Source organism: Aplysia californica, unplaced genomic scaffold (assembly GCF_000002075.1).
Source record: "Aplysia californica isolate F4 #8 unplaced genomic scaffold, AplCal3.0 scaffold00215, whole genome shotgun sequence".
Taxonomy (NCBI): domain Eukaryota; kingdom Metazoa; phylum Mollusca; class Gastropoda; order Aplysiida; family Aplysiidae; genus Aplysia; species Aplysia californica.
The window spans coordinates 471,190-493,877 of NW_004797485.1; the positions used below are offsets into that span (position 1 = coordinate 471,190).

At 40.3% G+C, this 22,688-nt stretch overlaps 1 protein-coding gene across 2 annotated transcripts in view; it reads right to left on the reverse strand.

Annotated features, from left to right (window-relative positions):
* LOC101845099 (midasin) overlaps positions 1–22,688 on the reverse strand; it is a gene marked incomplete at its 5' end in the record, with an annotated part of 58,080 nt that overhangs the window by 28,127 nt on the left and 7,265 nt on the right. The window contains 27 exon segments of one of the 2 annotated variants that reach the window (XM_035970059.1): positions 422–492; positions 1,131–1,352; positions 1,906–1,978; positions 2,488–2,603; positions 3,001–3,100; positions 3,730–3,823; positions 4,332–4,428; positions 5,182–5,231; positions 5,993–6,149; positions 6,697–6,849; positions 7,163–7,267; positions 7,892–8,001; positions 8,890–9,028; positions 10,721–10,853; positions 11,547–11,641; positions 12,215–12,310; positions 12,827–12,991; positions 13,302–13,399; positions 14,473–14,755; positions 15,324–15,582; positions 16,196–16,404; positions 17,144–17,203; positions 17,990–18,241; positions 19,283–19,474; positions 19,874–20,294; positions 21,134–21,339; positions 22,058–22,186. In XM_035970059.1, coding sequence (XP_035825952.1) covers positions 422–492; positions 1,131–1,352; positions 1,906–1,978; positions 2,488–2,603; positions 3,001–3,100; positions 3,730–3,823; positions 4,332–4,428; positions 5,182–5,231; positions 5,993–6,149; positions 6,697–6,849; positions 7,163–7,267; positions 7,892–8,001; positions 8,890–9,028; positions 10,721–10,853; positions 11,547–11,641; positions 12,215–12,310; positions 12,827–12,991; positions 13,302–13,399; positions 14,473–14,755; positions 15,324–15,582; positions 16,196–16,404; positions 17,144–17,203; positions 17,990–18,241; positions 19,283–19,474; positions 19,874–20,294; positions 21,134–21,339; positions 22,058–22,186 — 4,085 coding nt within the window. 2 annotated transcript variants of the gene reach the window in all.

Consider the following 22,688-nt stretch of genomic DNA (forward strand, 5'->3'; position numbering starts at 1 on the left):
AATCACAAGAAGAAATCCTAACAAAAACTATGATGAAAAGCATACTTTGCTGCAGAGACTTTTGCTTTTAGAACCAAAAAAAAACTGTATCCATTTCTCTCTCTCTCTCTGCGTGTGCTATATTCTTCCTCTCTTTTATACAAATGACCTTTTGATCCTTGCTACATAACCAAGGCATATCTGCATAACATTCCACTTAGCTCCAATACCGACATCAGAACCACAAACAACAAATGTTACTTTACTTGAAATAGAATTGTCAACATGCTCTCAAATGACAACAAACAATATTCAGCGTACTAAATTTCTAACTAACTGAAAATAAATCCTCCCCCCCCCCCCCCCCCCCCCCCTCAAATTTTTCTTTGCTTCTACCAAAAACATTGTACAAAAGACAAACAGAGAAGAGAGCAGATCTCACCATCCGATCAGTGTCAAGTCCAAAATTTTGTCAACTGATGTTTGCTGTTCTTGCACTTTGAGTGTCAAACTCTGCAGAAAAATGACACATACAGAGGAGAAACAGTAAGTACCAAACATTTGTATGCAATAAAGAAACTATATTAAAACAAGCAATACATTAAATATTGAGCGAGGAAAAATAAACAAACATAAATCTTATTTCAAAAGCTGTCTATTTATTCAGGCGAAGTGTCAAAACAATGCAAGTTAATTAGCAATACACACCCGCAGTTCCCCCTCCCTATACAAAAAAAATTACCATAAAGCATAGCAGACTGTAAGAAAACACAAAAAGACTAAGAATGAGATACCAAAACATTGTAAGCAAAATGACAAAAATCAACTTCTCAGAAAAATGAAAAAATAGATTAAATGAAAGCAAAATGGCCACCAAAAAAACCCCCAACCTCAATTAAATGTAAGAAAAATTATCAATAAAAGCTTCAGCTTAAAAGCAACCCTGATTTAATATGAACAAAAAAAAACACATTAAAAAAGAAAAGAAAAATCAATGTAAACAAAATGAAAGAAACAAACCATAAGCAAATAGACCTCTAAACAAAAGCACACAAAAATACTGACAGGCTACAAAAAGCTACTAAAAACAGTCCCCTTAAAATATCGTTAAGGAAACGCAATCATTCTGTGACAAACACAAAGCCACCGACCTGTACTTGAGCCCAGCATGCCTCCCACTCCAGCTCTCCCTTCACCCACCCACAGCTCTCGGCCAGTTTCTCCGCTGGGATGGGGGAGGGGTGGGGGCAACCAACTTGACCGGCGGCCTGCTGCTGCTGCTGCCCGGGGGTCACTCCTGGACACGACTGCAACACCAGGGAGAACTGGGCCAGGGCCTGTGACAGCTGAGTGGTCACTTGTTTCACTCGATTCTAGGGGTGGGGGTGGGGTGGGGGGGGTGGGGGTGGGGTGGGGGGGTGGGGGGGTTAGACACAGACATGCATTGGTTATCTGGCAAATCAGAGGTGAACTCATATTGGTCAAGTTCTATACATGTAAATATGAACTCATAATAGTCAAATTCTATATATGTAAATATGTAAGAAATTAGACACAAAGAAATTTTGCAATGTTGCACATATATATGTAGATATGTAAGAAATAAGAGACAGACAAATTTTGTAATGTAAAGGCAAATTAGAGACAGAGAGACATAATATTGGTAATGTTTTCAAGTAGCATATTAGAAACAAAGATATATTGGTAATGTTCTTTTTTATGGGAAATTAAAAAACAGGCACATAGTGATAATATGGCAGATAAAAAGAGAGTAAGACATATTGATGGTAATGTTTAATACTACAAACTTTAATAGCAAGATAAGCAATGAAATAGAGAATAACGAATACTACAAAGTAAAAAATGAATTATGATGACAACCATCTGTCCCCCGTCCCACCCCATAAAAAATCCAAACTAACTTACCACCCAGAGGAAGGCTTCTGTTTGAGGAGGTAAAGAAGAGACATTCAGGCCTTCCAAAGCTGACATCAGTTTTCTGAGAAAGATAACAGTAATAATAACAATAATAACAACAACAAAAAATAATCATTGTGATGACAACGAAGATGATGATGATGATAATAAAAAATTATAACAACAGTGAGGATTAACAGAAAAATAAAAATTATATCAATAACATGAACAATGATAATAACCAATTCTAACCAATTAAAAAAATCACAAGGAAGAGGAGAAGGAAAAAAAAACTTTGTTTCTAAACGGTTTTCATAATCTTTTTTTCAAAGTTCCAGTAAGAGTTTTACGGCGCTCGAAACCACATCAGGTCATATGAACGCCAGTAGACTTGAGGTGTTACAAGAGAGTAACAAACATAAAAAAGAAGAAGGGGAGATAAGGACAATAGTTGTTTCATAGGAAAGAAGAAGCAAACCACACCAGAGCACCCGCCAACCACCCACATTTTCATTTTCTCCAAGGACAAAATTTATTGAATACTATTTCAACTGAGACTGTAAAAAAGACACGAGTGCAGTGGTCACTCACCTCAGTGTCATGAAATGACCTGCGACCTCCGACAGGGTCATCCGGTGCTCAATGTACAGTTTGGAGAAATATTCCACGTAGCCGGTGCACCGCTGTATGTCGGCCATAGTCAGCTCCTGTATGTGGGAGGGGAAAGACAAAGAGGAAGATGTGTTGTCATGGAATAAGTTTGACAGAGAAGGGTGTAGTGCGTTGGTTAGAGTGTGTGTGTGTGTGTGTGTGTGTGTGTATGTGAGAATGAGTGTGTCTGAAAGAGAGAGATAAAGAAAACGGAGAGAGACAGAGAGACAGAAAGAAATGGAGAGACAGTGAGAGAGAGAGAGAAAGAGAGAGAGTGAGAGAGAGAGAGAGAGAAAGAGAGAGAAAGAACGAAATGGGGGGGGGAGAGAGAGAGAGAGAGAAGGGAGGGGGGAGGAAAAACAGAGAGAGCGAAAGAAAGAGAAAGAGACTCAATCAGCAACTAGAATAAAAAGACTACTACAAACCCACAATTCCCCATTTAGTTCAGCCTACCTTGGAAGGCGAGTGCATGGCACTGAGGAACTGAGCATGTCTGGAGATGCAGCGATAGTAGTAGTTCTGGCACCCGCTCCATAATCCACCGGTCGAATTTCTGAGGGAGAGAAGAGAAAAGACCAAGAAAAGCCATGACATTGGGAATCTGACCTAGTTTTGTGTATTTGAGTATGTGTGTGCGTGTGTGTGAGAGTGTTTGTGTGTATGTGCGCGCACGCATAGAGAGAGGGAGAGACAGAGAAAGAGACAGAGAAAGAAACAGAGAGAGAGAGAGAGAGCCAGAGAGAGACAAAGAGAGACCTTACACTTTCAATTACACAGCATTACATGAAAATGACTAGCATCGCAGCCTTTGTATTTGAAACTACATCAACAAAGATACAAAAAAAAGCAACTTTTTGCTATGGAAAAAGAAAAGTAAACCCCCCCAAAAATTTATAAAGCGCTCCATGACAAAATCATAAATCCAAATTTCTTAACTGACAAAATTGAGGAAGTATCATGCTCAATCCTAGACATATGGAAACAATGATAAAAAATAAAGAAATCTAAATGATTGGGAGAAGGACAAGGAGAAAGTCAGAATACACTGAAGAAGAGGAATAACTCATTTTCTTCCTTTCCAACACAAACCGGGTGGCCTTTACAATAGAACCCTTCTAATGTCTCCCACTATTCTAAACATAAGTCCCAGACTGCGTAAGTGAAAAAAATCTTGCCACTCACTTCTGATGGCTGTCTAAATCCAGCGGAGCAACTTCCAGAGCCTTCATTAAGGCAGAGTCAACACCTTTTGTCATTCCTTTCCGGTATGAAAGACCTGTGAAGCAAAGACGCATATTACAAAAATATAAGGACAGATGAGGGAATTTAAAAAACAAAAACAAAGTACAAATTTTTACAGATTGTAGGACAGCCTTGCAAGACAAAAAAGGCAAATCAAAATATAAATTAGATTAATACTTTCGAAGATGGAGCACAGAGTCCTTCATCACTTCATCAAGACGTAAGGCTGAAATGAAGTCTTCCGTGAAGGAAAAGGACAGCAGTTCAGACCACATACGGCAGTCTACAGAGTTCGTGCAGTGTTTGTCTTATATCAAATAAACTCCGGCGAGATTTTCATACCTGCTTCAGTACGTGACAAGACTTCATTGACAACAGGCTAAGCATTTTACTATTGTCTAAACAACAACAACAAAAACAACTGATAACAAAAGAGACGAATTTCAAAAGATGCACAAAAGGTTCACATCCCTAATCAGAACAAGTAAAAAGGTAAGACATATCTAAATCTGTCTGATCTCCAGTCACATGATTTCACTCACCAATCAGAGTCAAGTATTTGAAAAGCTCCGCCAGCCCCTTTCTCTTGCGCATGTCAATGGCTTTTGCCTCTGACTTTTGCTTGTCTTTCTCAGCACTCTGAGAGAAAAGAAAAAGTGTCTTGAGGTTCCAATATAAAGAAAAAAAACCCCAAAAGAACATCACACCAAACATCAAAAATACCAGTTGCCATGAACTTCCCTATTCTTCAGCGGTTGACCTCAAGCCACGTAATACTTTTCATTAAGTTTATATCAAGCAGGCATGAAAGTATAATTCAGACATTACTAGTATCATCACAAAATTTTTCAAGACAAGTACCTTTTGTTCAGTTTCAAATTATAACTTCATTCAGATACTTTGTTACCTTTTTGATTATGTAACTAAAATTTCATTCGGTTAATTAAATACAGTCAAACCTACTCTAATAAGCACCTGTCTGAGACAATCACCAGTACAAACGACCGTTCTCCCCTATTATTTTTTTCTAAATGATAACGACACTGTCCAAGAGGACCACCTGGTTTTTTCTGTGACAATGGATGGATGTCTTGGACAGGTTCAACTGTATTTCGTCTAAGAGTTAAAATTTCCCACGTTTCGCCTCTGAGGTGTAGCGCTGAGGTGATTCGCTGTCACATGCAGGAGATGTGAGTTGATCTCCGTGTGGAGAACAAATTCTTATTTTGTATCTCAGTCTATCTGTTGGGATATATCCTGCTCAGCCTGGTTGGCTCTGACAGGTAGGGTCAGAAGACTGTCTTCTAAATGATCTAAATTATATCGATGGGAGCGTAAAATCATTTTCATTTTATGATTTTAAAAAAACAAGAGTTAAAAAAATCCACCTACCATGTCCACCTGCAGGCCTTGAAGGTCGTGTATTTCTTGGATCAGGTCGCCTGGAATAAATCAATGGTTTAGAGATGTAGTTGTAGAACACAAGACACATCATCATCGACACTGTAAGACATTTTATTATTCGCTCCCATTATGCCACACAAAACTAATCTTATGAAGATTCCTTACCCAATGCAAATGTAAAACATTTATCACTCATGACCCCTGCAGGTTGTGCTGGGCTTCTCTCTCGACTTCGGAGTTTCTAATTCCTGAAACCTCATCTGACTTGCTGCCCACAAAGAAGAAGTCACAGTAGGCATCAAGTCATGTTGTGAATCTTCATGAATAAGAAATGCTGAAGCCAACAGAGACGCCTGCAAGCTGCACACATCCACAGGTGAAAATGAAGCTTTTAAAACTCAAAATAAGGAAACCTTTTTTTTTCTGCGAGAATTGGTCTCTTCGGCCAGAGCAACAGCCTCACATCATCTTATCCCTTATTTCTTTAATTTTGCTTGAGAAATATTCTCCTCTGCGATGCTTGGTTCATCGTAAGACATTGATTAACCAACTATTATTATTATTATTATTACTATTATTTTCATTGACCCTCTGAAAAAAACACCTGTCCAACCATTTCATTTGATATGCAGATTTTGAGCTATGAATTAGACAAAAACTGTATCTAATTCTTTCTTCTTCTTCTTCCAACAGACCTGAAACAATCATCAGTTATTATCAGTTAATTTGGTTTGCACAGATCTACATGTAATTACAACCAAAAAAGAACAACATAAGCAAAGGAAAACCTTGAACTCACCACAAAACTCGTCAAAAGTCACCACCATTCCCATCAAAGGTGACGATTTCAGCGACTTCTTCACATGTGTTCTGAGGCGACCAAACAACCTTGGCAACCGCGACAAGAGAGGCAACTCTTCCGACTGACCTTGGGTGAGGTCCTTCGTAGACGCAGCCTGAAACACGTGGCACGAGGGAAAAGTCCGAAATATTAAGGACGCTTATTATAGCTTCAAAGATTCCACAAAAAAAAATTACACTTTATGTTGGGCAAAGTCTCACATACATAGAAGAGCAGTAAAATAATAATAATGGTAAATTTCAGATATAAAGTGAATTTCAATGAAAGTGCTCAGCGTGTTTTACAATAATAATACAAATAATATGAGCACCACATGGTTCCAACAGTAATCCCCCCCCCCCCTTTCTACCACTCAAGGTGATAGGCTAAAAAAAAAACCCACAAAAAAACCCCACGTGTAGCTCTTCAGCTAGGTTGGAGAGTTATGAAAAAAAAAAAAAAAAGCAACAACAAACAGATACAGCATAACTCTTTCACACTATCTGGTTTAGAAAGCATAACAACAAAAAGCAAGGACAAAACAAAAACGGGCAGCATATACCTCTTTCAGACATCAAAGGAAACGACACTCCTCTTCTGCTGTCTTTCAGCTATGACCCCCCCGCCAAAGTAGAAACAGCACATTTACAAACTCCACGTACCTCTTTCACACTGTCGATTTGCTTCAAAAGTGTGGAGGTGAAGGCAGCGATCTTGTCTTTCAGCGGGAATCCAGAACTCTGCTCCACGGCCTGAACTACCAGGTTGTCTCCCTTGTCTCCCAGCAGACTCTGCACCGGTTGTCTCAGCACCGCCTGTAAAGGAAGATGTAGTAGTAGATGTTCTTGTGCCCCAAATGACACAGATCGTTTAACCCTATCTGTGCGTCATGTTTTACTATCATATCCATACGACGTCGGGAACTTTGTGCCATCACTTTCCAAAAAGGAAATTTACTCTACTGATTTTATATCTGGATTATTCTGTTGTCCAAGTGAACTGTATCATCAACCTGGCTCTGCTCTTCACTTCAGAACCAAAAACTCCACACCAGCGAAAAATGACTGATTCAATTATCTTATGAGCGTAACGATAGTGCATTTTACAGAACATGACAAACAACATTACTTGATACTCTTTGATGTGTTTGTGCACCGTGCGATGTGTTTTCTCGGTGGAACTCTTCAGGGCCCAGTAGTTCATGTCACTCCAGCGGGCAATCTTCACAAAACCCTGGGGGGAAAGAGAAGAGAAAAGAAAATAAAGGCCGTCAATGAGATCAGAAAAAGCATGAAACGATTCAATAAAAGATCACGTTCCGTTTTAGTATGCATTATACCACACTTGCAACACAATGAGGTCTGATAAGTGCCGAAGATTAGGGGTCTTACAAGAGAGTAACACATACAAAAAAGAAGGAAGAGAGTGAAGGACGATTATATATATAATGGCTTCTCATGACGACAAAAGTCAATACATTTTGTCTAAAAGATATACAAAATAAAAATGAAGGCCTAAAACAATAATGAAAGTGAATACACAAAATAAAGAAAATCAAGACATAATCGGAACAATGAAAATGAGGATAAAACAAAATGAGGAAACTGAAGATATGATAAAACAATGAAAATGAGGATAAAAGAAAATGATGAAATATAATAAAACAATGAAAATGAGGATAAAACAAAATGATGAAATATAATAAAATAATGAAAATGAAGATAAAACAAAAAGGTGAAACTGAAGATAAAAACAAAACAATGAAAATGAGGATGAAATGAAAAGATGTAACTGAATATACAACAACAAAACAAATTAAAAGAGGAATATACAACATGCAATGACACCAGAACGTACCTTGAGTTGTTTCTCTATGGGTGCCCTCAGCTGTTTGATCTGGGTGAGCACAGCCTCCTCAAACTGCCCGTAGAACCGGTTCACATTCCACAACATGTGCATCAGTTGTCCTGGATAATAATAATAGATAGCATTTGTATAGCGCAAATCCCCGCTCAACAGCAAGCTCTATACGTTTCACATTCAATACTATTACCCAAGCAGACCTGGGAGCATTCTGAAACAAACTCAACTTCCAGGGAAGCATGCAGTGCCAGCAGCCTTTTATAGGCGCTAAAACACTAACATACTGACAAGATCTTTCGCTGTCTATGGCTGGGTACCCATTCCCACCTGGGTGAAGTGGGGAAAATTCGTGTGAAATGCCTTTCTTAAGGACACGTCGGGCCCGCGGCTCGAACCCCTGACCCCGCAACCTCACGATCACGAGTCAGGTAGCCTAACCACTAGACCACTGACGCCATTTACAGTACAGCACAACAGAAAGTAAGTCCTTGACTTGTCAGCTTTTAGCCTGTCTATCTATACCTCTCACAGAAAGTCTGTCTGGCTCTCTCTCTTTCTTAGCTCTCTCTCTATGTGTATATACATCTCTCTCGTCCGTTTCTCTCTCTCTCTCTCTGTCTCTCTCCTCTCCTCTCTCTCTCTCTCGGTTTATCTATCTACCTGTTTATCTGTCCGTCATTCTCTCTGTATCTTTCACTCATGTCCAACTGTTTCTTTCACACACACACACACAGACACACAAATATTCAATAGGCAATTCAGGTGCCTCTTCTTCTTCTTCTCTCTCTCTCTATCTATCTATCTCTCTCTCTCTCTCTCTCTCTCTCTCTCTCCCACTTGCTCCCCCTTTTCTCTCGCTTGCTCCCCCTTTTCTTTCACGCTTTCTATTCATCTTTCTCCATATCTCTCTCTCACTTTCTCCTTATGACTCTCCCTCTCTTTATGACTCCCTCTCACTCCCTCTGTATTACACACATATACACGTGACTCACGTTGGTTCTCCGAAGCCTCCATATTGAGCAGCTGACAGTGGAAGGCCTGCAGCATCCCTAGCCTCACTGTGTACTCCCCTAGTGTGGAGCTCTCCATAAACTTCTTCAGTGAGGTCAGAATGTCTTGACTGGAATCCTCCTGAAAGAACATGTTTTTTAGATATGTTTTGAGTAAATATACTCAAACTAAAACATAAACAGACACAATTTTGAAAGAAAAGATTTTTGTTTTAAGAAGTAACACCTATGTATAGTAATGTTTCCCCAGCAACTTTTCAATAATAAGTAATTAAGGAAATTAAAAAACTTAAAGAAGTTTAGGTAAAGAGAAGCACATTAACTCACTTCAGACGGGTCACACAACAGTTGCGTGACCCCCGCCGCGACAGCTCCCACAAGCCCTGCGTGACCAACTTTGCAATTTTTTTTTTGCTCTACAAATCACGCACGGATCGCGAGACCCGCCTTGTACCATTGTTTGGCCAAGCCTGAGCTACTTAGACTTCGTTTCATATCTCTGGTGCCCGAAGTTTTTAAGTTATTGAAGGTGAAGGACAGTGACCCCAACTGAGGTTGAACTGACCGGAACTCGCGCTTTTTTTTCTTCTATACAGCTGATAGTAATCCAACAGTCGCGTCGTAGTAACGGTCGAAGAAGTTGCACGAACAAGAATCACATAATTTCGCCCTTTTCGATACTTCTGTACGTTTTACTAGTTCTAGTGTCTCAGAATATGATGTGTCTGATAGTTAGGACCCTGGATATGTACCCGAACACGGCCCGAGTCGTAGTTTTAGGGCTAGATCTAGCACTAGTACTGGTGTTGTTGTTCGCGCAACGAAATCACAACGTCGTGCCGTACATCTGTCTCATGTAATTCAGTGGATGGGTCTGAATCAACGCGCAGACCAGCTTTTATATTTTCACCACACTCACACATGCATACAAATCAAATTACAACACTTCGAACTTTTATTTTGGTTGTTGTTGTGAATTTCATTCCATCTGTCATGTCTCTGGAAATTTTTTGGAAAATCAAATTCATGCCAATTTTTTAAAAATCATACAAATTAAAGTATTAGACTAAGACAACTTTAGTTTTTTGTGTTAGATTAAGCTTGAATGTTACTTCACTGGATCAAAAAATAATTACAATAGGATAATTCTGAGAGTTGTGGTGATTTATTGAGATACTCCGAAAAACGCCAGTCTTCAACACTTGTGACTGGTGAAAGGGTCCAGTAGCAAGTGAGTTAACACAAAGTTTGTCATTTACTACACAAAAAAAGGCAGAGTGGTTGGGGTGAATTTAGGCTCCCAATAATGTCAAGCACAAGTCGTGGACACAGCGTTAATGTGAATGGTCATTGGGGGTGTATCTTTCTGCAAGACACGATAAACATAGCTAAAAGAAGCTGGGTGCTGCACAGTGGAGGTCAGCAATGGCGTGTTCGTGAAAATTGTCTGCATTGGTGTGATATTGTGTATTCAGTAACTTTAATAAAATAATCTTTTTACATATATTCGTGTGCTTGAGAGTATATGTATCTAGGTATTCATGTATGTTTGATGGTATATATGCATACATACACACATGTAACCAAAATTTCCTCCGCTTTCAATAGGACGCATTTGGTCTATCATATATTTATTTATTTACATACCATATCTAATCTACAAAAATGAGTTTCTCTTTAAAAAATTTGCCATTTCTGGCAAAATTTTCACAACACAACAAATCCCCTCTGATAGGAAACAAAAGGAAAAATGTTAAATTTCAATTTTAAAATTCTTTTAAAAACATCCTGCGTCACAAAACATGCTACTGACCTGACCGTCTGCTGCCGGCTCTGTCAGTCGACCAGCCAGGTGATCAGAAGTCAGCTGATACAGGTGGAGCCACCACTGTGTGGCCTTGACCTTGCAGTTCTCCTCCTCTGTGTCTAGAGCACTGTTCCAACAGCTGTGATCACAGTGTGCAAAGATTGGGGGAGGTGGGGGGGGGGGGGGGGGCAGAGAGAACAAAACAGTGAGAAACATGAGGAGAAAAAAAACCCAGCAACCCCCTGACAGTGTTTCTGTGGGTTAGTTCGAATAATGAGAAGCACACAAACACAACAACAGTCATTTACTACAAGGTCAAAAAAACAAGATGAACAAGTAACAAAGGGAAAGAAAAAAAAAGGCCGGACCTTCTAGTAGACGGATGGAGAAACGTGATTAAAAAGAACTGTCCTTCTAGGGAATGGAGCTCATGTCTAATGTATGCAATGGAAAAGAGCTTAACTGCTACACCGTAGTAGCCAAATGACAAACATGTACTTTAATGTGTGTGTATGTATAAAGAAACACAAACACATACAACCAAATACTACAACAAAAGAAGCCTGTACTGCCCTAAGCTGACAAAACATGTCTTTTCATTTTTTTAGGTGCCAAATTTGTTTTCATTTATTAAATTGATAACCTGATCAGTTACCCTACTTGTGAAAAAAACTCAAAGTGAAATGAGACTGACAAATTTTAAAATAAATTATAATTCAAATTTCGGAAGAACGTTTTTATTGGTTACACTGACAAACGGCCTTTTTTCTCGAAACTACAGTGAATTTTTAAAAAAGGCGTTTTGTCAACGTACGACAGTGTAGAGGCTCACCTCAACTCCAGCTTCCTCCACTGCACGATGACCCTGGTGATCTCCGTCAACCACACAGACAGCGACACGTGCGACGCAGCGTTACTCTCCCACTCCTGTGGGGACACAAGGGACAGGTAAACAAGAAAGCTCTTCTTTTCAATTAAACATGCTACTTAAAAAAACCCACCAAAATCCCCCCAAAACACTATCCCCCCTCCCGCCTCCCCACAAAACAGCCAACCAACCAAACAAACAAAACAAGGACAAAATATGCCACTCTAAGGGCAGTCCCCACCTCACACAGTAGGACTTCAAGGGGTTCTCCTTGCACTAAGACTTGTGATTCGCAAAAAGTAAAATCTTCATCTTTTTCTATTGCCGGTATCACACTCTGGATCCCCAGATTGAAAAGCGAACACCATACCTAGTGAACTACTGAGCTCCCTACTAAGTACATGATATTTTTTTCTTTCTTGGCAGAAGGGGAAAAGCAAACACCCGTTGAAATACTTTCTGAACTAGGTATTACATTTTTCCAAGATATCTATCTATCTATCTATCTATCTATCGGGAGAGACAGAGACAGAAAGAGAGAGAGAAAAAAGAGAAACCGAGAGGGAGACAGAGAGACAGAGAGAGAAAAAGTAGTGAAAAAAATAAACTGGGAATTAAGAAAAGAGAGAGACCTGAGCTTTTTCCAGCAGCAACTCCAGCCCTGTGAGGAACTTGACCACTGGACAGCTGACGGGGAAGGACAGGATACGGGTCATGACCTGCTGCAACTGTGGACAGACAGGAGGAAAAAAACTTCTCAAACCTTTTTAAAAAGGTTAAAAAAAAAAAAAAAGAAAGAGAAAGATGAAAATTTCTCCGAGAAGAAAAACAAATGCAGCAAACAGCTTTCAAATTTGATTCAATAATAAATATTTTTATTAGTAGAATAAATAAATAGACAAAAAAGTAGTATTTTTCTGCATCAACACACGATTACTGAGCAAATAATGGAGTCAATTGCCAATACATACACACAATACATGAGAGGGACAAATGAACTGCAAATCAAATGTTTTTGAAAAAAAAACCCCAAACTTAGTGGGATTATGCTACATCCTGGGTAGGCGGACTGAACATATATCGAGGAGACTGAACATATATCGAGGAGACTGAACATATATGCCATTATACTTGCTTTCACAAAAGGACTATTCAAAGGTTCAAGCAAAAGAGACAGTTCCCATTGGACACAAACAGATCAGGTTCGACTGTAGTTTTGCTATAAATTGGCTTGTTCGTCTCACCAGGATAAGAGTGGGGTGCTGGGGCCACTCCTTCTGAAGTTCATCCACTCGGACACGGAGGCCGTCAATCACTGGTCGGCATTTCATCACTTCCTGAATGTTGGTATCGTAGTAGAAGTTGTAGCTTTTCTTTGCCTTGCCACAGCTGAATGATGGTGGAAGTAGCTGCTGCAAGGACAGAAAGAATAAAGACATCATTATTGTTATCTTTATTCTTCAAGAGATGTAGTAGCAAACTGCTGTCCAAAATGATGTCTTCAGTTTACAGAGGATATCAATCTACTCTTTCCTGTTAGTCTAACTGCTTGCTGGACAAAATAAATGATCTATTAAACTATCAGAGCCCATACTAAAAACTTTGACTGAAACAAAATGAAAGGAGAACAATAGATGCATTACAGCAGAATGCCTAAGAGGCCTGTGCATTTACGCAGGAGATTGGGGGAGGGTGCTGAAAAATTACGCCCAAACTCACCTGTTCCACAGAATTTGAGTCCAAAGACTCCAGATACTGAGACATGCTCCCAGCTACTAGTAGGTGAGAACCCATGATCTCACGGTCAGCCTCACAACCTGGACAGGGGAACATTGGACAGAAACAAAAGATAATCTTATTAAAAGTCAAACACAGTAAAACAAGACATCCCAGTCAGAGATGAGGTAGGAAAAGGCGGTGGCGATGGATTGGACGTACTCTCAAGAAGTCAGGCAGCTGCATAACAAAGAAAGTTTTGGATTGGAATCCACAGGGTAAAAGATCAAGGGGAAGACCTACCGAGTAAAACCTGAGAAGAGTCACAGAAATTGACGTACAGAAAAGTGGGTATACATGGAATAACATCAAAAGGCTAGCCCAGGATAAAGAAAGGTGGAAAATGTTTGTTCGTGGCCTATACCCTGATGCAGGGTGAGAAAGGCAATGATGAGGATGATGATGATAACATAGTATATGCAAACACACAAACATTTTTAAAAAATCAGTACATGAAAATTTTCTTCTCTGTGCAGAATTGTTTGCTTCGTTTTAACCCTCTGAATCCATTATCTTGGGAAACCAGCCCAAGGTGTATCTCTCTCTATCCTGCGAGGCCAGTGCACCTGTGGCTTACAACATTGGAGTTGTACAGGGACGGGGATTTGGGAAATGACAACATCAAGGGTTCAAAGGGTGAACAAGCAAGCAAGAACCTTCACATTTCTTCTGAAAAAAAAGTATCCCAGGATGGGTTAAAGAAGACTGACCCCAAAATGGTCCTAGTTGTGATGACATGGGCATAAAACATTAACAGCCAACTTTAAAATGCAAAATCATGTGAACTCACCAGATAATAATTTAAAGAGACAGGACAGGATTTTTGCAACACTCAACACTTGAAAGTTAAATTTCATGAACAAGATACTGCAAAAGCACTGCCAATACCATGAGCATATTTTTAAGGGTATGTACATAAAAGCTAGACACCTGCCTCAAGTTTAAACGGTCACATAAAAGCACTGTCACACATTCCCTGGCCTTGAACTTACAGCCCTTATATAATCACTTCCTTCTTTTTACTTTTAAATAAGTGAAGGAAAGAAAAATAAACTAAAACAAAGTGCTTTCACAAAAAAATGGCAATCAGTTAAACAATCTCTCTTTTGCATACCCAGCAAACTGTAGTGTCGTTTGACCAGCTCCGAGCCCAGCTGATAGGCCAAAAGAGCCGGGGAGAGGAGGTCACACTGCACCAACCCCTGACCCCGAGGGAGGTCGGTCAGCCAGTGGGCAGAGGTCAGGGACGTGAACAGTTCCTGGTGGATTCGGCAGGCCGTGACAATCTCTGCGCTGGAGATTTCCTCAAGGGACACAACTCGCTGGTCTTCAGCTGGGACCTCGGCCTCCTGTCCAACATCTTCTAGCCGGTCCGCCCCTGTCACGTCCACGAAATCCTGAGAAAAGTGTATTATTTCGTTTGAGTGACTTCAAATGAGGAAAAAAGGCCACTGAATTCATCTTCACTTTCTCATATTTTTTTTCCTAAAAAAATAAATGATTTATTTAATATCTTTTTGGTTTTAGGAGGGGGAGTTTGAATGAAGAGAGCACAGGACATCACACAATAAAGGTCATTTAGAACAGGGAAAGAGTAAGATACACAAACAGAAACAGCAAAATAAAAGGTACTGTTTTAATGCTGCATAACTAACTAAAACACCTGTTCCAGCACCATAAGATCTTTTATGAGGCATTGCCTCAACAACTGCAAGGTTTTATCACAACCTTCTCTTAGTTTTAGTAAGTGTTTTACTGCACTTGCAACACAATACGGTCATATACGTGCCGAAGATTAGAGGTGTTACAAGAGAGTAACAAACACAAAAAAAGAAGGAGGGGAGATAATGACGATAGATGATTGACAGGAAAGAGGAAGCAAACAACACCAGAGCATCTGCCAACCACCCATCAACCTTCTCTGTGACTAAGACAGCTGTAAAAAATCAAAACCCCTATACTTACTTTGTCAAACGTCGGATAAGCAGCCTTAAACTCGGCCTCCTCTCTCTCTGCCTCTGACCTCTCGTCGCCATGGGTCTCCTCCTTGTAACGGAACAGCGCAGCCTTCTCAGCCTCCCGTTGCCGGCGACGATTCTCCTGGGCCGTCCACGCCTGAGCGAAGAGGTCAAACACCCGGAAAAGCCCAGCGGTCAGTCGGGCGTCCAGGCGCTGGCTACTGGAGCAGTGAGCCCTCATCAGCCAAAGCACACAGATCAGCAACCTGTTAGAGTAAAACAGTGTATATTATATCACAGATCAGTAACCTGTAAGTATAAATATTTTGTATATTATTATGTCACAGAACAGCAATCTTTCAGCAAAATAATGTACATGTCAAATGTTGACAACCTTTCAGCATTAAAATTAAATAAAACCTTTTTCCTGTATGAGCAACTACCAGTAACTAATGACTCGTACAAAAACAACAGAAGGAAAGAAAAAAAATGACCTAGCAGTGGTGCCCTCCAACCACCTCCACAACTTGCATCAACAAAACAGACAGACAATAAAAGCGTAGCTGTGACAGACACTCACAGCTGAGTTCTTTGGTTAGTCTAAATAAGAGTGTTCACGCACTTGTAGCACAAATAGCAGGTCACATAAGTGCTGAAGAATAGAGGTGTCATTGAGAGAAATACACCCCCAAAAAAAGGAGGAGAGATAAGGACGATGGATGTTTGAAAGGAAATAAAGAACAAACAACACTTGAGCACCCACCAACCTGAAGAAGACACCCTCACCCCCACCCCCAACCCAACCCATCCCCCACCCTACCTACCCCCCAAACCAAAACCCAACCGATCCCCCTAACCTACCCCCCCCCCCCAACATACCTTGATTTGACCGCGTCCAGTGGCACATTGACAGCACCAGTGCCACCTTTCTGGATCTCCTCTGTGTGGAACACTGAGGCCAGGCTGTTGTGAGTGGAGGTCAGAGACAGCTGGGTGGCCAGGGTCAAGAGGTCAGGGGTCACGGCATTGACGCTGGGGAAGCTGCATAGGCTGACCACCAGTCTGTTGAGGGTGAGCACTCCACCCAGCTACAGGAACACAGAGAGTGAGTGAGTGAGTGAGTGAGTGAGTGAGTGAGTGAGTGAGTGAGTGAGTGAGTGAGTGAGTGAGTGAGTGAGTGAGTGACAGAGTGATTGAGTGATTGAGTGAGTGAGTGAGTGAGTGACAGAGTGAGTGAGAGATTGAGTGATTGAGTGATTGAGTGAGTGAGTGAGTGACAGAGTGAGTGAGTGAGTAAGTGACTAACTGATTGATTGATTAATTGACTAATTGATTGATTCATTGAGTAATTGACAGATTAAGTGACTAACTAATTGATTGACTGACTGACTGATTGACTGACTGACTGATTGATAGATAGATAGACTGACTGACTGACAAACTGATTGATTGATAGATTGATTGATGGATAGATTGTTTGATCGATAATTTGCTTAACTGCATCATCTACACAATTTGGTAAAATAAGCCTCGCATTGTGATTTGGAATTCCACCTTAATTTCTAGTAACGGAAGATTAAAAAGTTCACAGAGATATACGACAATTGTTCTACTTAGAAGTAGTAGACCCATATTCTAAACTAATTCAGGATAATAATAACCACAATTCACCTAAATCAAGATTCTTTTCTTTGTTTTAATTTTGAAATAATGAGAAGCACATTGACACAATAATGGTAATGTAATGCAAAGGCTAATTTAACCCTCATTCTACATCAATTTCACCATCTACTTTACAGGAGCAACAAATCACACTATCATCCTCACCTTCCTTGACTTGAGCTCACACTCCACATGATGGGCCATTAGTCTCAGCCCATACTTCACCTGGAACGTCCAAAATATTACAGTCAAATAACCGGTAAAAAAGAATTAAAAAAATTCAGTGACCAACAAACGACACCAGACACCAAAGAAAATAAACAAATATAATAATAATAATTATAATAGATAGCATTTATAAACAAATATACAAGCATAGTATTTCCCTGCCATATTGTAGTTCACTTTTCGCGGACATCGTACATCACAGTTTTTTGCTTGCCGAAAATAAGAAAATAATGAATGCTCTATAGACACACTATTGGCTGAGACGTTACCAACTATTATTATAAACAAATACATACAAATGTTTCATTCTTTAAATACCATTGGTCTCTCATACTCCAGGTGTAGAAAGTGTTTATAAGTGGCAGAGGTTTATAAGAGTGCAGGGAGGGTTTATAAAGGCATGAAACATGTAATAAATATATCATTTTTTCTTTAAGCACTTCCCTTTATCGCAGGAGATTTTAGATCGAGACATCAGTCATATTTGAGGGCACACTGTATTTTAAAAAATACAGTAGTAAGAACATGATGAGGTCCAGCCCCTGGGGTGTAACAACAGTCAGGCTCTTCACTGTCGGACTCAGATGACATGAGTGGGAACTTTTTTTTTTCCGAATATTTCCTGCTTATCTGCTAGGACTTTGTATCCTTTTCAGCTCAAGTTGCCCTGACAGGCAAATAGTCCGCCCACCTCCTAAATGATCTAAATTGTGGCAGTGGTGGCATATAACATTACAAAAAATAATTTCAATAAAAATTATCAGGAGAACTCTCTGCCATTACCTGGTGTATTGCAAGGTGCACAGGGCACAGCAAGTCGCGATACAGCGGGAACTTTTGCTTCAGCTGACGCAGGAAACGCTGCGCACTGTCCTGCCACACCTTCTCCTCCTGCAGGGCAGTTGTCAGTGTTGTCTCTGCCGTTGGAAGGTCGTCGCGGGTGAATGACGACAGTTTGTGAGTCAGATCCGTAAGGCGAGACAGCGATAGACTACTGTCCAGGAACCCACTCACAGACTGGCACAACTCTTTGAACTGAGAACAATACAGGTAGGACGGGGGTTGAGTAAAGAGAGGCAATGTATTAGCAAGAGTTTTACAGCACTTGCAACAAGGTTATATAAGTGTCGAGGACTAGAGGTACTACAGGAGAATAACAAACACAAAGGACAAGGAGGAAAGATAAGGACCATAGATGTTTGACAGGAAAGAAGGAGTAAATCACATCAGAGCACCCACCAACCACCCACTAAAAAAAAAAATCATATCGGCACAATAAATCAACAGCACTGTAAGAGTAAGATCTTAACAGTCAATTACTCCTCCCTGAACTCTAACAATGGTGAAGGAAAAGGAAAGTCACAATAATTAATAAATAATAGTCATTTATTGTGCAGAAGAGCAAGACAGAAGAGATGTGCAAGACAGACGGAAGAAGATAGAAAGAAACAACACAAAGGAAGTTTCAAAAGAAGGAGTACGACCTGCAAGTGTTGCCCTCCAGCCATCCACATCACCATCAAGAAGTTTTAACACTTTTCAACTTCTCTAAGAGTAAGTTTAGTTATAAAAAAAAACAAGAATGAAAATGTGAGGCATCATGTTGAAATCTGGCAGAACACCTTTTATGTCCATTAAAAGACACATTTCTGTGTGGGTTTTATCGAAAAATGTTGATCAACGGCACAAAAAATGTAAATTTACAGTTTCAAAGGACACTCAAGATTTGAAAATCACCAACATTTCGGGGCCATTTTTTACCTAATTTTACCTCTGACACCAGGCGACACCCAATCTTCTTCAATCGCAAATATCACTACTTCTTAACAAGATAGAAGGGTATTATTTTTTTTCATAAAAAAAGAGGCAAATGTCTTGGCTTAAGATTCTATCCAAAATTTTGCGTGCCCAAAAAATTGACAAGTACCCGATTCCACCGTGTTGTGACACAAATAATATTGAAAAAGATTTCTTTCCAGATAATTGAATGTCACTCTTTCTTTTCTCATTTCTCTCTCAACCCCTCCATCCCTCTCTCTCGCTCTCTCTCTCTCACTCCTCCTTCATCCCTCCTACCTGTGAAGGCTCAGGCCTGTACGCCTTCCTCTGCTCCAGCTTCGCCCGAGTCTTTTCCAGCTGTTCCCTCCTGTCACGTAGACGTCGGATCTCAGGATGAACATGCTCAGTGGGCGTGTCAGCTAAGCTCCGCCCACATCTGAAGGTCAAATAGCTGTCCCAGGTGGATAAACGGACATCAATCTCCTCAGTCTGTACAAACAAACAAGAATTATTTTAGCAAATCGCGGGAAATGTCACGCACAACAGGGGAATGAACACAGTGCAATCATATCATTAACTGCAACAACCGAATTGTACAAAGCAGAAAAATACAGAGAAACGATTTGCTTTAAATGGCATAAAACTTTTATAGACAAAATCATAGTTAGTTTTATCTGGATCAGAAAAGTATAGTTAGTTTTGCATAATGTCATATGAGCGTGCGAATCACTAGTTGGTTGCATTCACAACAGCTCACAGCACGGCTTGGTTTTAGTCAAAGATCAAATTAAATGGTTTAAAATTTTATGATTACGTTGATTTAAAAGTAGATGAAATACTGCTAACAACATCACACAACAGACAAAGAAATAAGTATCTGCAACTCACCTCATTCAGAACATGCTGCAGTTTGAGGCCAGCCTTCTCCACAGGATCCACCGGTCCACGCGGGGCCAACATGTGAGCCTGGAGCAGCCCGGTCAGTGCCATAGCACGCCCGACATCTGCTGACCTCTCCCTCTCACGTCCTTTGGCACTGCCTTCCCCACACGCTTTGCGCACCGCGTCAATACAGCAGCGCACCGTGGATGCGGATCTGAGGCTGGTCATCGAGCCCAGCAAGTTGTCATTGTCTACTGTCTGGAGGATATGCTCCCATATTTGGTTATTCTGAACGGCTGATGGGGTGTAGGCGTCTAGCTGTGTTGACATGGCAACCCAGGCAGCCTGTTGTTCTGGAGGCGCGTACAGCTGCAGGAGGCGCAGCAGTTTGATGAAGGAGAACCACAGCAGATGCAGTTCTGTTTGCCTGAAATATTGAGGGACCAGAAGGAAAATGTACACACGTATACGGCAAAAAAAAACCCAATAAAAAATAAACAAACAAATAAAAACAACTTCCTGCTTGTTTGTCTCTTTGGAAGTCTTTATTTTTATGCAAGGAACCAAATGGCTGCTCAAGGTCTAGAGGTCAGTTCAAAAGTTTTCTTTGCACTTGCTTTGCTTTTCTGTTAACCAACCTTTAAAAGAAAAAAAATCAAAACAAGATAAAGCAGTCATCATCTGACACTACTTATTTATCCTGCTTATTTATTCTAGATCTCATGCAGAGTTGACAAGCTTCAATCAATGTGAATTTTCTTTTTAAAATCTTTGTGCTAAAGGAACAATCAAAACAAAGAGACAATGAAAAGGACTGTATCATCAGTGTGATTTCGCCCACAAGCGCCCAAGTTATTTTTTAAAGTTTTGAGAAAAATAAAGTAAAAGAAAATGACCAAGTCAGACCAGTGACTTGGGCACTTGTATTTTAATTAAGAATGATGAATGAAAAAAATAATAAAACAGACATTATAGAACTGTATTGTATGATGCCCTCTGATGTCTTTATTTGTCTAAAAGATTCATCTGGAAACTTCTAGAATTTGATTCCGGGGATTGTGCAATAACCCTGACGATACGTCTTCAGCCTGTGTCATCTAAAAGCAGAACTTTTCTTCTTAAAGCATCAGGTCTGAAACAGACATCCATGACAGTGGTTGGCAAATCATGTCTCTGCTCAGAAGTTCTCAAATCAAAACCTCTGAACAAGCAGATAGTTTTTTCACTGATTAAAAAAAGGAAGCCTAAAAGAAACCATGAACAAACCTGACGTCGTAGGTCTGACATCCCAGAACAGGACCGTGGCACCACACGTGTCTCGCCACGCCCGACACACTCAGACGCTCCTCCTTCAGCTGACCCAGATGCACTTCCAGGGGAAGTAAGTCCGTCACAGTCCTCAGCCTCGGCCCGCTCGCCAGCACTGTCATGGCCGATCGGGACAACGAGGGCTGGTGCAGGAATGCCGGACCCTGGACGCAGAAGTGATGAGTTTAGTTTTATGTTTTTGTAAGTGTTTTATGGCACTTGCAACACAATAAGGTTGTATAAGTGCCGAAGATTTAGAGGTGTTATAAGAGAGTGACAAAAACAAAAAAGAAGGAAAGGAGATAAGGACGATAGACGTTTGATAGGCAAAAAGGAGCAAACGACACCCGAGCACCTGCCAACCACCCATGAGAGAGTTTCAGTACTTTTGAGTTATCAACACATTAATAGTCATTTAGTGCAGCGAGTAAAGAAAAGATCATCAAAACATTAACAGTCATTTAGTGCTGAAAGTAAAGACAAGTACATTGACTACATAACTGTCATTTAAAGCTGAGTGAAAAGAGAAGAATATCGACACACATACAGCAATACATACATACATATACAGACACACGCAATACATACCCACATGCAAACATTTACAATACATACACACACACACACACAGAAATACAATCCATACAAATACATATGCAACAAACATGTATACAGGTGCACATATACAAATGCACACACTAGACAGAAAGACTCTGCTACAGGAGTGACTATGAAATCATGCCAGCCTTTCCTTACAACGAATGCAAAGCAAAGCTAAGCATGCTCTCACAGCAATTTTCAGCAATCTTAAATCTAGAATAGAAAAAAAAGAGTTTGCAGGAAAGAACACTTAACAGCCTATATTGGTAGCCCCACACTCACAAGGTCTTCTTTTTCAAAAGATGGTTCTTCGTCTTGCCCACTCCAGTTGAGCCAGAGAGTTGGGTTATGTGAAGCTTTGCACGCCCACAGCAGTTCAAAAACATCCTGAAGCTTGAGAAAACTTTGCACCTGGAGAAAGAACAAAGATAAGTTTAAGACATCATAAAGTTTGAAAACACAAAAGTTGATTAAACAAATCGACACAGACCACCTGATAGACAGAAACAAAAGAGAGAAAGAAAAGAGTACAATCTACCAGTGGCCCCCTCCAACCATCTGCCGGGTCTTTTCAGATATACATTTAACTGAAACGAATTCAGTTGAACAGTCACTTGCAGCAAATCAGCGTAATAACAGCCATATTTTTCCCAGGAAACAAATAAGGACAACCCCCCCCCTCCATTTTTCAGAAATAAGCTTCACAATACATAAAGTGTTGATGAAAATCACCGGTGTCCTAAAACAACTTACTATAAGTATAAGACAATCACCTATACAAACAGCCATTTCCCATTTCCCCCTTTGCAATATTTTTTTAACATTACGATGACACAAAACAAGACGGCCACCCTGTCTAAGAAAAGACAGCCACTTTTTTCCCTGACAATTGGAGGGGGGGGGGGGGGGGGGG